At 34.4% G+C, this 17,711-nt stretch overlaps 1 protein-coding gene across 1 annotated transcript in view; it reads left to right on the top strand.

The window, feature by feature from the left end:
- Nucleotides 1–7,655: 7,655 nt before the first annotated feature.
- The window catches only part of LOC143239685 (pleckstrin homology domain-containing family G member 7-like), a 406,704-nt gene continuing 396,648 nt past the window's right edge, over nucleotides 7,656–17,711 (top strand). Inside the window, exon 1 of the mRNA XM_076481047.1 lies at nucleotides 7,656–7,795. Coding sequence (XP_076337162.1) covers nucleotides 7,732–7,795 — 64 coding nt within the window. The 5' untranslated portion in view covers nucleotides 7,656–7,731. The remainder of the gene's footprint in view (nucleotides 7,796–17,711) is intronic.

Here is a 17,711-nt window from a genome sequence, read left to right as displayed (position 1 = left end):
GTTTTCAAACGTAGAAGGACGTCTTCTATCCTCATTTTCAAGACTCACATTTCCATTACGAAACTTTTGGAACAAACGCTATACTGTACGTTCTGAGGTGATTCCTTTGCTCCATGCTTGGTTGATATTGCAAGCTGTTTGTCATGCATTATGAACAAGTATGAATTTATGCAAAAAAATGATTTTCAACTTTTTTTGTACATCATTAATTGTAAGGTTCTGAAATACTGGAAATAATGTTTTATAAATAAAATAAAACCACTAATGAATAGAAGAAAGGTTTAGTTTTTTTTGGTATATATGAAGTAGTAAAACAGGCAGATTTCTTACCCCTATAAATGACTAAAAGTTTAATATAAAAATTCATCATTAATTTTCGAACAACCTGCTAAAATAAATGTTTAGAAACGTCAGCTGACAAACCCGATGATAAGATAACTGACATGATCGGCCAATCTGTACAACTAACCTGATGTCGTAAGCCAAGCGATCAACATGTTTAGGTTCAGGCAGTCTAAACAAAAAACCTGACGTGGAACTGTAAAATGTTTGATAAAGATCAAGGAAAATAAAATGAGCACTATTTCAATAACAACATGTAAAAAAGATGTCCATCTTATGTGTAATTAACTGACAAGAAATAATAACAATTGTTTTCCACGACTTCATATTACATTATCACACCGGCATCCACTGTAATTGGCTTTGCTATTTTTAATACTATTTAAGTTTTACTTTAGTTCCTTGTATGCTAGTTATATAAGATTATCATACCGAATAGCATTCTTTCAATAGGTGATTTTTCTCGTGCAGGTTTAAATAAATGAGAGGAAATGTGAAACCCAGTACTATTCACAGTAGATAAAATCATCTTTACGTTCACTGATTGTACTGTTCGTACAGATAGTTTTAATCCTTAAGAGTTTTTGACATAAATATAATTGAGATGCTACAGTTCTGGTTGTTTGATGATACATTTTAAGATAACTCAACGTAAGTAAAGAATTACGTGATATATTAAAGACATGCAATAGATCGAAAGCGGATAATATAATGGTTACGAAAGGTTAGTTCAATTTCGTTGGGTTTTTTTTTTAAAACTAAACACTGGGCTTTCTGTGTTCTGCCTATCACGGGTATAGAAAACCAGTTTTAGCGTTGTAAGTTCGCAGATATCTCGCTGTGTCACTGGGGCAGGGGGGGGCGGATAGTAACACCAATTATTTTTCTACCTATTATCTATTACCAATGATGGTTCAGTATCTTATCAAAATGTGAAAGTATGAAAACTATAAATCAGGGACTGTTGCAATTGTGCCATTCAGTCATGAGCATGTGAAAAAATAGTGTTAATATACTCAAACAAGGGGATATTAAAGAACAAAAATATGAAGACGAACCCAATCTCTTCTTTCCTTGCAGTCGTTTTTACTAATTCTTTCACGAAAATGCGACCTGAAAATTCGAAGATCTTTTAAGACAACAATATATATATATAAAGATGAATCGTGTAATCGACACAAACTTCGGAACGTAAATAACTTCACGAGAAGTTCCAGCCACCTGTTCTATGATACAAGAAAACTCAAATCTTCAGTTGAAGTTATGATCTGTTATTTTTTAATTTGTTTATACAGTTGCAGATGGGTACACTGTTGCTACATCTTCAAGAAAAGAAAAAATGTTAAAAATAAAATAATAATTTGAAATCTAGACACTTGAACGAAAATGTAAAGTGTTTCTAAAGTAAAAAAAATATGTCTACTTTACGTACTGTTTGACCACAATTAGTGTTGAAATATTAGTTAAAAACAAAGCTCACAGTCTTTAGAGGGACCATTTTAGTATTTTTGTTTGTTTGTTTTTTTAATTTTGCACAAAGCTACTCGAGGGCTATCTGTACTAGCCGTCCATAATTTAGCAGTGTAAGACTGGAGGGAAGGGAGCTAGTCATCACCACCCACCACCAACTCTTGGGCTACTCTTTAACCAACGAATAGTGGATTGATCGTAACATTATAACGCCCCCACGGCTGGGAGGGCGAGCATGTTTGGCGTGACGGGGATGCGAACCGAACCCGCGACCCTCAGATTACGAGTCGCACGCCTTAACACGCTTGGCCATGCCGGGCCCTTTAGTATTTTTAAAAGTAAAACTATTTCTTGGAAAAGTTGATTTCAGATTATAATATTTCTGAATGTTAAACCAAATGGGAGAAAAACTACTGTTTGTGTCCTCTTTACAAAAAGTAGATGTAATCGTGTTGCATGTAATGGCTTGTTCAACTTAAACATACCCACAAACTGTGTTCTGACACTTTTCAAAGACATCTATTTCTGTAGGTAATAAAGATGTTTTAATATAGAAGAATATATGAGATCGAAGTATTCTGCTATAAGTTTAATCACCAGTTGTAAAATGTCAACTAAACATTAAGGGAAGTTATTATCAATTTTTCTTTAGACGCATGTTTTCTGTGTCGTCAATAAAACAGGATCTTTCTTTGGAAGTTATTTATTAGTGAATTAAATGAGATTATTCTCTAAGTGTCCCACACAGCCGAGCCATATAATGTATAGCTGTGTCTTTAGTTGCTACAGGACTATGATTTGATAATAGAGAAAATTGATTCTACATATATTTTTATGTGTCTAGTCACTTAAAGTTTAAGCAACAGAGGGCAGGTAAAAATTGCAAGCAGATAATTATTCGAATGTTTTTTGTTGTTTCCTTTTTTGCGGGGAGTATGGAATGGTGCATTTGTAAATGTAAGCAATGAGTAATGAGTTAAAAATTAATTTCTTTCAGAGTGTGAAAGACGAGGAAAATATCAGTTTACATCTTCCTCTGTGCTTAATTTATATGTAATGGTTCTAATTCAGTATTTAGTAACCAATTAAGGATTTTACTTATGGCACAAAAGGTAAAACTGTGATGTACACAACGATATTCTTGTAAGATATGAGTAGTTTTGTCTGGGAACAAACTGTTTCCAAATGATATATTCTACATGATAAAATTTTCTCCTCCTAATGTGTGGCAGTTGTTAAAAAAAGAAAAAATCTGTTTAACAGCATAACGTCTCAGTGGATACATAAATCATTTGCTATAAATGGAAAAACCATGTTTGTCAGATTTAAATTTTCCCATTTCTCCCAGAAGGTAGATTCATTATTTATCACTTAGACACTGTAGGAAAATCGGAAGTGTGAAATTTCGTTACCTCTGAATTCAGAATGCGCTTTTCTCCTGAATGTTTGGGATTTTGTTTGTTCGTGAAACCTCTCGTAAAGAATTATTTGAACTTACAGAAATTAGAACTCACACAGATAACGCTTGGGCTGATTTGAACGACACAATCGGTATTCTTGCTCACGGAATCAAAGACCTGTAGGTTGTTACAATATGTAGTAAATCCCTGTGTTCCATAAAAAGTGTGGTCTTACATGGTTTTTCAATACGTAGTGAATCCTTGTGGACATCTGAGGGTGAGGTCCTACATGGTGTTTCAATACGTAGTGAATCTTTGTGGACATCTAAGGGTATGATCCTACACGATATTTCAGAATTAGTGAATTCTTGTGGACATCTGAGTGTGTGGTTCTGCACAATGTTGTTATATATAGTGAATATTGTCTTAGATCCAAACGCACTTCATCCTTATTGGTCGCTATTATTTTTATCGGTGTTTAATCTGTTATATTTAGTTATTTCGTCTCTGCAAAACAAAAGATAAAGAATATACTAATTAAATATCTCTTTTATTCAGTCTAAATTCACGTACATCTACAACATTTCATAAACTGTGTTATGCGTTGTAAAAATACAACACTTTTAAACGTTATTTTCACAAATAATGAGTTTTATAAGATATTGTTGAAGTTTTGCATTAAAAAGAAATATTCAGAATTTGAGTTCCTAAAAACTGTTATGTAGTGTTGATCGAAATATAATGGAAAATAGAATTTCGTTCCCAAAAGTAATCGATTTTTCCCTGGAAATGTTTCTCCTAAGTTTAGCATAGATTTACTTTGTTACAGGCTCTTCATAACCAGGGAACAGTTGTAAATAAACTGGTGTATGTCTACAGATAAGACACTTCTAGAACATTTTCAAAGTGCTCCACAGTTCTGATTCTGTGTTCCATTAGCCAGGAAGACTGTTTGTTTGATACAGTAATATCAGAAACGTGATAATAATATAAGAGACATCTTTGTGATATTAGAAACGTCACTGAATGTTTTAAATAACATTGTAATATTAGAAACGTTACTGTGATATAAAAAACATCACTGAATATTCTAAACAATAGTAATATCAAAAACGTCGCTTTGACATCAGAAACCTCACTGGATATTCGCAACGGCACAGTAATATCAGAAACGTCACTGGTTTATACCTTTGCATCTAGATTGTCTTTTGAAGTAATTGTTAATTAAATCAGGTATTGAGAGTACACGTGTTGTCATTTCTTCAAGACTCTATAGATCGGGCATAGAACAAACAGAACTGACTGACTGATAAACAAACAGACGTTTTGCTACAAACCACAGTCGATCTATATTTATATAGGATTTGAAGATTACCTAACATTGTTGTTACTAATTTATTCTTATGAATTATTTATCAGAAGAGCTGTTTAACGTACTAAAAGTAACACAAAGTCCAGTTTATCACAAGTTGCCACTGTATTATACTGGTTTCAGGTAATTCCGTAAGTTCATCAGTAACTCTATACAGAAGCAACTCGAAAGAATAAAATGAGGTGTACTGTTGTGGTGAATTGTTTATTATATATGTATGATAGTTTGACTTGTCTTTCTTTAACCATAGCGAACCTATAGTTATGTAGAATAATATTCTTCTTATTAAACATGAAATAACTGTTAATTGTTCAACTTTACTATGACGTAGGTCTCACATGGCTGCATACAACATTCAATATACAGGTCGAAGGGAGGTGTCCAATCCTGGCATTGAATATGCTAGTCCTTTCAGTTGTGGGGTCACTATATACTGAGGGTTAATCCCACTATTCGTTATTAAAAGTATTGGTGGTGGATGGGATTGATTGGTTGCCTTCCCTCTAATTTATCAGTGTTGAATTAGGGACAGCTATCCATTGAGTGGATAGCGGTAAGTCTACAGACTTAAAATGCAAAAATCCGGGATTCGATTCCCCGTGAAGGACAAAAACGAATAACTCGAACGGTTAGCGTAGATAGCCGTCTAGCGGATTCGCGTGAAATTAAAAACAAACTCATAATGGGATGCAATTAAAGAATAAAAGTATGTTATTTGAATACCATTCAAAAGTAATTTTATTCATAAAAGAAACAAAAAATTTATAACAATAAAAGTTGTAATTCATTTCAGGTTATAAGTGTTTATTTATTGTTTAGATATTTAAAAGATCAAATAAAATTGAATCCATCGATATAGCTAGCTGTTACAATAGGGATAGATATCACTAGAGGTCTCTGACCCTTTTGTGACTACAACAAACCGACTTTTATTAAAAGATAATAATAATAATGGTTCTCATGAAAGTTGTGCTAGTTAGATATCTGGTTTGATACCTTCTTTATTGAGATTGAACATTGATGGATAATATATCTCTTGTAAGTGAACCTGGCCCAATCTCTGGTTTGGTTTCTGTTCCATCAGTCTAATTTTAGGTCAATTAATGCTTCGAGAATGGCCTGTGTCTATTGAGGTCATAGTAGGTTACACCCTAAACTATAATCCAAAGGACCAAATGACACAGTTTGACCATATGTACATACAGGAGTGGAAATCAGTTTTTGTTTTTATTCACTCACGGAGGATCCTTTTAAGAAATAAAACTATTTGCAGCTTCAACCAATTACGACTGTAGAATGTTTCTATACTAACCCCTCTATGGAAGAGGCTTACATGACGTAACTAACTAATGACTACTAAATTGGATCTTCTGAAACAACTAACCAAATTATTGGCTGTTATTTCAAGGGGCAATAAAGTGACGTTTGAAATTATACGGATTTAAAATACTTCTACAAGTATAAAATTAGATTTAAACCATCAGCTCAGTCAACATATCACTTATACTACAACGCTGTTAAGAACACAGAAACGTTTAAACAACGCGATCGGAGATTGTTTAATGGAGTGGTGTTCAACCGAACATCAGCTGAACCTTGAACTACTCTTAGAACATTATCTCGTTAGTGAAAGCTAATATTTACGTGTACCATGAAACTTTGTAATTGTATTTCATTTAAAATCACTCAAATCTTTTAAAATACAAGTACTTACAGTCATTAGTTCATTCTATGTGTTATGCTCATGTGCGTAAAATTATCTTCTGAACCATTTAATAATGAAGATGAAATGGATATTCTTTATTCTTCTTTTACATCTGTTAAGTTGCTTCTAAGAATATTACATAAAATTCGAGTTTGATATCCGCTGGAAACATTAGGTGTAGTTTTGTGCTTAACAACAAAAAGCAAGATTAGTTGGTAACAATGAAAGGAAGCGTTAAAGGTGTATGTTAAAACTGTGGAAGTTTTTAATTTAAGATAACTTTCTTTGTAAAGTAGGAAAACGCTAAGTACGAGGAAGTGGTTTCTTTTACTTTGTACATCACGAAATGGTTTCATTTAGGTTACTTATCACACGGAAACTAGTTGTTTTATGTAGCAGATCATAGAAATGGTTTCTCTTATATCGTATTCCGTCGTGAAGTGGTTTATTTTTATGTTAAATAACATGAAGAAATGTTAAACTTTTTATGTATATCACGATGAAATGATTTATGTTATTTCGTAAGGAAATGGTCTAATACATGAAATTTGTCCTATGTTGTATGCCACGAGGAAATCTTGCATTATAGAGGAATATTATTTTTATATGAGGTTTGTGTCATGTCATAATAATAAAGATACAGTTCATGTTCTAAATTTGTTAGTAATAATCAAGGTGCTCATTGTGTTCTCTAATTCGTTAGTTGTTTCTTTGAATTTCGCACAAAGCTACACTAGGGCTATCTGTGCTAGCCGTCCCTAATTTAACAGTGTAAGACTACACGGAAGACAGCTAGTCATCACCACCCACATCTAATTCTTGGACTACTCATTTTCCGGCGGAGAGTGGGATTGATCGTACCAGTATAACGCCCCCATGGCTGAAAGGGAAGCATGTTTGGAGTGACGGGGAGTGGGATCCGCAACCTTCAGATTACTCGTCGATCGCCGTAACCATTTGGCCATGCCTGGTTATTTTCAGTTGTTAATAATAACCAAGATATACTTTGTGTTCTGTAAGTTGTTAGTTATTTGCTTGCATAACTTGTTTCCATTCCGGCGCCCTGTTCTGTTTAAAATGAAATATTAATTTTGTGGATGTTGATTTGTGACTGAGTTTAGTACACAGTATTGGATTCCATTGAATACTAATCGCTGCTGAAACTTAATCACTGTCACAATGTTCATACTCTAGCGTAGTATATGAGATTTAAGCTTGCCTATTAAATAAAACGTCACTAGAATCTGGCCAATTAAAATACGAGAAAGTGCACGCCTGTGCAGTAGACAAAATTCCCAGCTTGTCCAATGAAGCTAACGCTGAAACTCGCTAGGGTGCTTTCAGTCCTTCTAGGTTTAGTTTAGAGAGCCACTTTTCTGAGAACTGACAAGAGCCAGGATTTGTAGGAAACGAATCTCTTCTTGTGCTCCAGGAAATGTCATATGTGGAGGAGTCGACACACGAGAATAAAAAGTGATTGGAAACTACAAAATATTAATAAGTCGGGTAAGTCGTTTGATGTTAATTTCTAAAGATTGGCTGATTTATTCTGAACAACAAAATAATAATTCTAAAGGTGTAGGAACTGTAAACCTACACCTCATATATTTTTTGTTCCATCACAGTTTTTACAAGTTTTTCCAACAGAAATTCGTAGCTTAACTTACAATTATAAATTAATTATAATTCATAATGAAAAGTATAACAAGTGAAATAAAACTAGATAATAGTACTGACATTGCAAATGTTGAAAGTTTAAATATTAAGATATCTTAAAACATGCTCAGGATCTGCTCATATTTTATTTATAAATAAACATGTTTATGTGCAATATGAAACGAAGATAATTAGAACTATATCGTTTATGCAGTTTTATGAGAGAAACGTAATATTTTTAATAGTAGTGTGGTTCTTAATACACAGTTTTACCTATCAATTACAGAATTTCTTCCTTTATTTTATCGTATCAGCATAAGAAACTAAAATATAGAGAATTACATCTACGATATGTTATGTCTTGGCATTATTGTTACTGAATTATGAATAACGACCTTTGACATTTAGTGAAAGTAGAAACTGCTGCAGTGTTCATTTAGAAATAAAAAGTTAATTATAAGCTCATTGTATTAGAGGGCGCCACTATAGGAAGTGATTAGTCGTAAGAAACTGACGTATGACTTACTCTGAACAGATCTGTGAAATTTTTCTGACAAATTTCACGTGTTCTTCTCAATTCTAATGTTTCTCAGTTTTTATTTCTGTTATTACAAGTTAGGTCACATTTCTTCATGAAATGTGTTCATTTTATATTATTTTAGATCTTAAGTTTGAAAAATGAAAGATGATGCAAGCAGTTGCGCTGAGATTGTTGGAGAAAATCACAGTTTTTACATGACAGATAAACTGATACCATTTCTTTAGAACATTTACATATAAATATTAAAAATCATACAAAAAATTAGTTTTTCTTTTGTTTGAATTTTGCTCAAAGCTACACAGAGCTATCTGCGCTAGCCATCCCTAATTTAGCAGTATAAGTCCAGAGGGAAGGCATCACCACACACCGCCAACTCTTTAGCTACTCTTTTATCAAGGAATAGTGAGATTGGCCGTTACTTTATAACGTCCCCACGGCTGAAAGGGCAAGCATGTTTGGCGTGATGGGGATTCGAACCTGCGACCCTCGGATTACGAGTTGAGCGCTGGGCCGTCACAAAAATTAGTAATAGTAAAAGAAAGTGATTTCTGAATGTAAGTTGCTTTCTTATTGTTAGTGTCTTGAAATTAGGAACGAAACATTGCTATCCGAACAGCACAACAAGGGACGTGCCGCGATTGGATTCCAAAATTCGAGGAAGGAGAGCATGTTGTAGTAAATGTTAAATTTCTCTATCGTGTAAATGTAATTGGAATATATATATACTAGAGTTATTCATTTTTTATCGCTTACTAATTTGGAGGAGTATAATGGGGTACAAGTCCTCTTGGAAGAGTAAAACTGTTCTGTGACCAGTTGACAGTGAGTTGAATAATGAAATACAGCCGTTGGTATTTTTGTTTGTTATATATGGTCATGCTGTTGAACCATTTGGTGATAAAAACACCTTCTACGAAACCCAAAATTGGCGGTTAATCAAAACTTTCTGAATAATAGAAATTGCAGAAATAGTGACTGATGAATACACATATAAAAATAACCAAGACATCGTTTGCTGTTCTAATCGTGGTGCAAACCTTAGATTGAGAGTTATAGGTTTAATAGATAACAGAACCTGGAACGTGTGTTGTTATGGTTTGTCAGAGTTCTCCTATCTCTCTTCATGATAGTAAGAAAGACTAAAAATATGTGTGTGTAAGAAAGAAACGTAAATCGTTAAGACTTTAATTAATCAGTAAATATATTATTCTGTTTCTTGTGGTTGACTCAGTCTAATACCACATATTTCATCTGAGACCAAGGCCCAAACTCAGTCTAATACCACATATTTCATCTGAGACCAAGGCCCAAACTCAATCTAATACTACATACTTATTATAAAACCAAGCCCAATTCTAGTTTATGTTTATTTTTGTTTGTTTTTTTGAATTTCGCGCAAAGCTACTCGAGGGCTATCTGCGCTAGCCGTCCCTAATTTAGCAGTGTAAGACTAGAAGGAAGGTAGCTAGTCATCACCACTCACCGCCAACTCTTGGGCTACTCTTTTACCAACGAATAGTGGGATTGACCATCACATTTTAACGCCTCCACGGCTGAAAGGGCGAGTATGTTTGGCGCGACCGGGATTCGAACCCGCGACCCTCGGATTACGAGTCGAACATGCTTGGCCATGCCAGGCCCCAGTTTGATGCAACATGAAACCAGTAGATATGTTGTGTAGTTGAAATCAATAAATCTTATCGTTAAGTTAAATTTATGACTTCAAAACAAAGTTCAGAGTTGCTCAAAGAACAACTTACATACACACACTTAAACATATATATATTTTTTCTTTTGGGGTTGTCCGTTTTTTCAAGTTTATTGGATAATGCCAAATTATGTGTATCGAAACTTATCTTGTTTAAGCCTAATTGGGCTTCACCGATGAACTTAAACTAAACTTATAATGGATATCACTGTTTACTTCTAAGTACGTAGGTAGCCAACGGAATCTTTTCTTTCTCAATGAAACATTCATAAGAATGTAAGTGTTTTTGGGGAGTGCCTTTAACGGGGACTCAGTTTGACAGAATACATTCGATGTTGTTTTATCTAATGGCGTTTTTCGTGTAATGATTCTACATTTGTTACTTCTTGAATTTCATTACCGTCCCTAAATCAATCTTAAAAACCGTCCGGGTTTAACACAAACCAGATGTCCACTTTGAAACTAATTACAGTTAAAACCCCTTCCATTAAAAATCGCAAGATTATCGACTCACCCCCTGCACTGAGTTTCAAACAACCCAGTGAAGGAGGCTCAGGGACATTTACTGCTCTAGTTATTTTCGATCTCATACAAAGGAAACACTTTCAATGTTTTGTTTTATGAATCGTTCTGTAAGCCTGTTCACAATTGTCTACTTTTTAAAGTTCGATAATTCAACATTCCGTGATCATTACGCAGAAAAATTACAACCAACACCTTGTTGTGTATTTGAGAAAATCACTTTATAAAAAGAGCTTTGTCGCCATTATTACTGTCGGAAGTATATGCTTCCTTTGTCTTTATTATCACTGTTATATGCCAGGAAGTATACATTTATTTCTTTTGTCTCCATTACCACTATTGTTTGTCAGGAAGTACACACTGACTTCCTTTGTCTCCATTACCACTGTTGTTTGTCAGGAAGTATTCACTTACTTCCTTTGTCTTCATTATCACCGTTATATGCCAGGAAGTATACACTTATTTCCTTTGTCTCCATTACCACTGTTGTTTGTCAGGAAGTACACAATGACTTCCTTTGTCTTCATTACCAATTTTATAGACTAGGAAGTATTTAATTTCTTTGATTATATCACCGTAGTTTATTGTTTCATTTTACGTGGATGAAATATTAAACATCTATATATAATAAGATTTAATTGCTTCCAGAGGTAAATAAATATCTTTTTCGCTAATAAAGCACTACTATGAAAAAATAGGTGTCACAAGTGTCTCGTGACCGGAAGTAAACGTCGTTATCACTTTTGTAACCAAGCACTAGTACCTTGTGACTGGAAGTAAACGTTACTTTAACTCTAAAAACTGAATAAATTAGACCAAGCTGTCATTTTTTAGGTTAATAAATGCTGTTTTTATTAGGATTTCTGAAAAGTCGCTTAGGTAAGAAGTAAAATAATAGCAGTAGATTTCGCTGTTTTTGTTTGTACTAAACACTTGTAGTATATCTTTATATAAAACCACAAGCTGGTCCACAACAATATGTTTCCAACATTTTGTAGAATGTAGAAATAAATATTAAAAGGAAACATCATATTTCTTGTAAGCTAATAATAACCAAGCTACTAATCTCATTTATTTATAGGATGATCCATGTTTTGTAGAAGACAGTAATTCGACTAGTGAGAATAATTTAAACAGACAATCAAAACCATTTTACTGCCATTAAAAGCCCAATCAAAACCATTGTTACAGTTATCAATAGTTCAATCAAAACCATTGTTACAATGATCAATAATCCAATCAAAACCGTTGTTACAATCATCAATAGCCCAATCGAAATTATTGTTACTGCCATTAGCATTTTGTCATACACATTTCTGAACTTTATTTATTGTATAAAAAGCCAATCAAAAATTAGAGCGATAACAAGTTGAAAATATACTTGAGACCAGCAGATATACAGGAATGATTGAAGATGAAAACACATAAAAATATACATTAGACGCGAGGTAATGACATAGTCATCTCTCTCCTAGTTATGATATATCTTTCAAATTTTAAGCTTTCACAAGATTTCTTGCGAGAGGGGGTGAGGGTAGGGCAGTGAAGACGTGAGAGGAACCACTCTCCAAGAATATATCTTCGTTTAATGGAAAAATCAATCATTTCTCAGCGATTGTAAGAGTTCGGTTAGTGCTCATGCGCAAGAGGCTAGGGAAAAGTTGTACAGACTAGAAAATAGCTACAAAATGTTCTTAAAAATACATCAGATATTGTTTTTTATACACATATATACATCAGATAAGGTATCTGATATCCATACATGTGTTAATATAATGTACGTGGTAAAAATATTGATTAGAGAATTAAGTTAAAACATTTTTCTTTCAGTGATGTAAATATGTTTTGAATATAAGAGAATTAAACAGTGTCAGTGGCATTGACAAGGTGTAACTTGCATGTTTGCTTCACATTTAGTGCATCGCTACAAAAGGGGTTCTGTGCATGATAAAACCGACAGAAGACAGTTAGTCAACAATGTTCACGACCAAGTGTTGGTTTACTTTTGTCTCACTCAATTATGACATTTGATCGTTTTTCGCGTCAACCCTCAGATTCAAAGTTCGATCACTAGCCACTAAGCTATGCCACTTTAAAGAGAGTTATGGTCAGACACCTTTTTGCATTGCTATTATTAAATGTTAAATAAAATTACGTGCAGACTTTAAAAAAAATCCACTAATAGCAGAATGTCTTCTAAGAAACTTAACGTATGTTTTATTTTTACCTTAACATTTCATTAGCTTTCGTGTAGAGAAAGCTGTTGTTATCTGTTTCTGTGACAGATGTTTTGTTGAAATATTTCGGGCTTACGGTGCAGACTTTTTTGTAACATTGACGTCATAATTCTTTCGATTACTAGAAGTGATAACTTTGGCAGGTAAAGGAGTATTTCACGATTATTTATTAAAATCTGGTGAAACAGATGCCTAATAATCAAGTTTGCGTGCTTTCTGACGTCACATGTCTACTTCGTAATAATTTTCAGCATATGTGAAATATGCACGCTTTTATAAGCAGATCGATGAATCTGCATGTAGTGGTATTTGAAAAATGTATTTTTAATATCCGTCAATAGCTGCATAGGAATTGAATATCGTCTATGATTTTGTGTCGCCACACCCCAGCAGTGCCACAGTGTTCTGACACACCATTCTAACGGTGTCACTCTCTGTGTCGCCACACCCCAGCAGTGCCACAGTGTTCTGACACACCATTCTAACGGTGTCACTCTCTGTGTCGCCACACCCCAGCAGTGCCACAGTGTTCTGACACACCATTCTAACGGTGTCACTCTCTGTGTCGCCACACCCCAGCAGTGCCACAGTGTTCTGACACATCGTTCTAGCAGTGTCACTCTCTGCGTTCTCAAAATTTCGGTATGCACATTGTTATCTTATAAATTTTGACAAAGTTTTAACATTCCCCACTCCAACCCCAGCGGTGCCACTCAGTGTCTCAGTCATATTTGTATACTTTAATAGATCTGTGAGCGCATTACCCAAACGATGTTTCTTTGTGTTTCTAGTGGTGCCACTCGATGCTTCACTTATATATGCTTAGATATGTTGAATTTTTCAAGCTATTCTTACGTCATAGTCAAGCTGACTTCCTTGGTTTCGTCTTAATAAAGGTTATTATACAAAGTTTATAAGGATAATTTAGTGATTGTTATTTTAAACATTAATAATTTGATTCGGAAGTGAATTAGGTATTCAGTAAGAATTGTTAACTTGCACTTCGTGAGTTTGCGAAGTATATAAAGATAAGTTAGTGAATTTTGCTGTTTAGACTCATAAAAGGATTTTTTTTCGTTAGTGACTAAGCATTCAAAACAACTGTTAGCAACTACACTTTTGAAAAATCTTGTTACGTCATTGAATCAACTATTTGCTTCTGATAATACTTTTCAGAAGTTTCTGTTCTCGTTGTTTTCTAAAACTCTGAAATTTCTTTTGGTTAATAATGGACGCGATGTGGTACTAAAAGTGTTCATTAAAGATGATTAATGGAGAATATGCGATTTTTGTTTTTGTATGGCTGATGAATATGAATGAACATAATCCATTCTGTTCCAGTTTGTTTCTCCCCGTCTCGAACTCGGCGTGTCTGTGTAACAAGATATTTATAAATCTGAGATGTATTTCATTTATGTTCCTTGGAAGTTTGGAACAACTGCTGCTTTTATAGGTTTGGTATATTATTCAGTGAAAACGGAACACCGCAGCACAAGTTTAATACTCACGTAATGAGTCGCCATCTAGTAAGGGAAAGAGATTCGATTAAGAGCGCGAAAGACACGTTAAAAGGCGGTGAGTAGGTAGAGGAAGTAATGTGAGGAAAAATCACGAAGGTTGAGGTGAAGTACGAGATAACTGTGGAACGTTCAGCCCAGGAGAATGATGGGAACATGACCAGATGGGGGAATTCAAGACTGCATGCGTCATACATTCTGATTCCTAAAATTATCATGTGGATGTGATTGGACGCTACTAAAACATTTGTTATAATCTCAGGTGTATTTAGTTTTTAAAAAATGGTTTTGTCATTCCATGACACCTGTCTAAATTTTTTTTTGCAAAGTTATTGAAAGTTGGTTTTAAAAGTACATTCATAGAGGTATACTTGACGTGAACATAAGCTAATATCTGACACAAACATAAACCAGCATTAGACATGAACATAAGCTAGTATTTGATAAGAACACAAACTAGCATGAGACACAAACATAAGCTAATAGTTGGCACGAACAAAAAGTAGCACTAGACACGAACATAAGCTAATATCTGATAGAGACACAAACTATTACTAGAAAAGAACATAAACTAATATTTGATCTGAACACAAACTAGCACTAGACAAGAACATAAGCTAATATATTATGCAAACACGAACTAGCATTTCACACGAACATAAGCTAATATTAACACTAGAAATGAACGAAAGCTAATATTTGATACGAACACAAACTAGCACTAGACACAATCATAAGATAATATTTGAGAGGTTCAAATGTGAATTGAGACTGGACTGTGCTGGAAGAGAATTGTGTGCTTTTTACTATAGCGAAGTCACATCAGGCTATCTGCTATGTCCATCAAAGGGGATCGAACTCCTGATTTTAGCGATGCAAATTCGTAAACTTAGTGCTGTTCCAGCGGGGGATTTGTAATATAAAACTATTCTCCTTATATACTAAGCAATCTTTAAAAACATTATTGGAAATGAGATGTACGTTATACATAACACGAAGAAACCTTCTGCAGTGGAAGCTGCGCTGTAAGATTACTGTCATGTTGCAAGATCGTCAGGTTGAATATGACCGTACATGGTGACATGGACTATGACAAATTGGTAAGGTGAAAATCGTTTCGCCGCATATATCTCACATGAGCGTAATAAAGATGAGTTGATCTTCACTCCGCATATATCTCACATGAGCGTAATAAAGATGAGTTGATCTTCACTCCGCATATACCTGACATGAGCGTAATAAAGATGAGTTGATCTTCATTCCGCATATATCTCACATGAGCGTAATAAAGATGAGTTGATCTTCACTCCGCATATATCTCACATGAGCGTAATAAAGATGAGTTGATCTTCACTCCGCATATATCTCACATGAGCGTAATAAAGATGAGTTGATCTTCACTCCGCATATATCTGACATGAGCGTAATAAAGATGAGTTGATCTTCATTCCGCATATATCTCACATGAGCGTAATAAAGATGAGTTGATCTTCACTCCGCATATATCTCACATGAGCGTAATAAAGATGAGTTGATCTTCACTCCGCATATATCTCACATGAGCGTAATAAAGATGAGTTGATCTTCATTCCGCATATATCTGACATGAGCGTAATAAAGATGAGTTGATCTTCATTCCGCATATATCTCACATGAGCGTAATAAAGATGAGTTGATCTTCACTCCGCATATATCTGACATGAGCGTAATAAAGATGAGTTGATCTTCATTCCGCATATATCTCACATGAGCGTAATAAAGATGAGTTGATCTTCACTCCGCATATATCTCACATGAGCGTAATAAAGATGAGTTGATCTTCACTCCGCATATACCTGACATGAGCGTAATAAAGATGAGTTGATCTTCATTCCGCATATATCTCACATGAGCGTAATAAAGATGAGTTGATCTTCACTCCGCATATATCTCACATGAGCGTAATAAAGATGAGTTGATCTTCACTCCGCATATATCTGACATGAGCGTAATAAAGATGAGTTGATCTTCATTCCGCATATATCTGACATGAGCGTAATAAAGATGAGTTGATCTTCACTCCGCATATATCTGACATGAGCGTAATAAAGATGAGTTGATCTTCACTCCGCATATATCTGACATGAGCGTAATAAAGATGAGTTGATCTTCACTCCGCATATATCTGACATGAGCGTAATAAAGATGAGTTGATCTTCACTCCGCATATATCTGACATGAGCGTAATAAAGATGAGTTGATCTTCACTCCGCATATATCTGACATGAGCGTAATAAAGATGAGTTGATCTTCACTCCGCATATATCTCACATGAGCGTAATAAAGATGAGTTGATCTTCACTGATTCAAAAATATTTTGTTTTATAAATACTCGAAATTTCTGATATTTTAATTTTTCTTATTGTCTGTCATTTATAACTAATTTACGTTATAATTTATTATTAAAGTTTCGAGAATGCCATGAATTCTGTGCTTAAGATGAATTAAAACAGTTTTTTTTTTCCTGACTTCACTATATGTGTAAATAAGAGGACGGTCCCCCGGAAATTAGATGGAAGACCAGTAATCACAGCAGCTCTGAACGAATCTTTGTTGTTGAGAAAATGAATCTCTTAATTACTTTAGAAAGTGTACGTTATGTAGAGACAATCTCTGACTGACGGTTGTGACTCCAGGTTTTGTACTGATAGTTGTGACTCCCGGTTTTGTACTGACAGTTGTGACTACATATTTTGTAGTGACAGTTGTGACTACATGTTTAGTACTGACAGTTGTGACTACAGGTTTAGTACTGACAGTTGTGACTACATGTTTAGTACTAACAGTTGTGACTACAGGTTTAGTACTGACAATTGTGACTACATGTTTAGTACTGACAGTTGTGACTACAGGTTTTGTACTGGTGGTTGTGATTACAGGTTTTGTACTGAAAGTTGTGACTACAGGTTTTGTACTGAAAGTTGTGACTACAGGTTTTGTACTGGTGGTTGTGATTACAGGTTTTGTACTGAAAGTTGTGACTACATGTTTTATACTGATAGTTGTGACTACAGGTTTTGTACTGACAGTTTTAACAACACATTTTGTGCTGATTGTTGTGATTACATGTTTAGTACTGACAGTTTTAACTACAGGTTTTGTACTGACGGTTGTGAATACATGTTTAATACTGATAGTTGTGACTACGGGTTTTGTACTAAAAGTTTTGACTACAGGTTTTGTACTGACAGTTTTGACTACA

The sequence above is a fragment of the Tachypleus tridentatus genome, chromosome 13 (genome assembly GCF_004210375.1).
Source record: "Tachypleus tridentatus isolate NWPU-2018 chromosome 13, ASM421037v1, whole genome shotgun sequence".
In the NCBI taxonomy this organism is placed as follows: Eukaryota; Metazoa; Arthropoda; class Merostomata; order Xiphosura; family Limulidae; genus Tachypleus; species Tachypleus tridentatus.
This window is presented reverse-complemented; position numbering and strand designations above follow the sequence as displayed.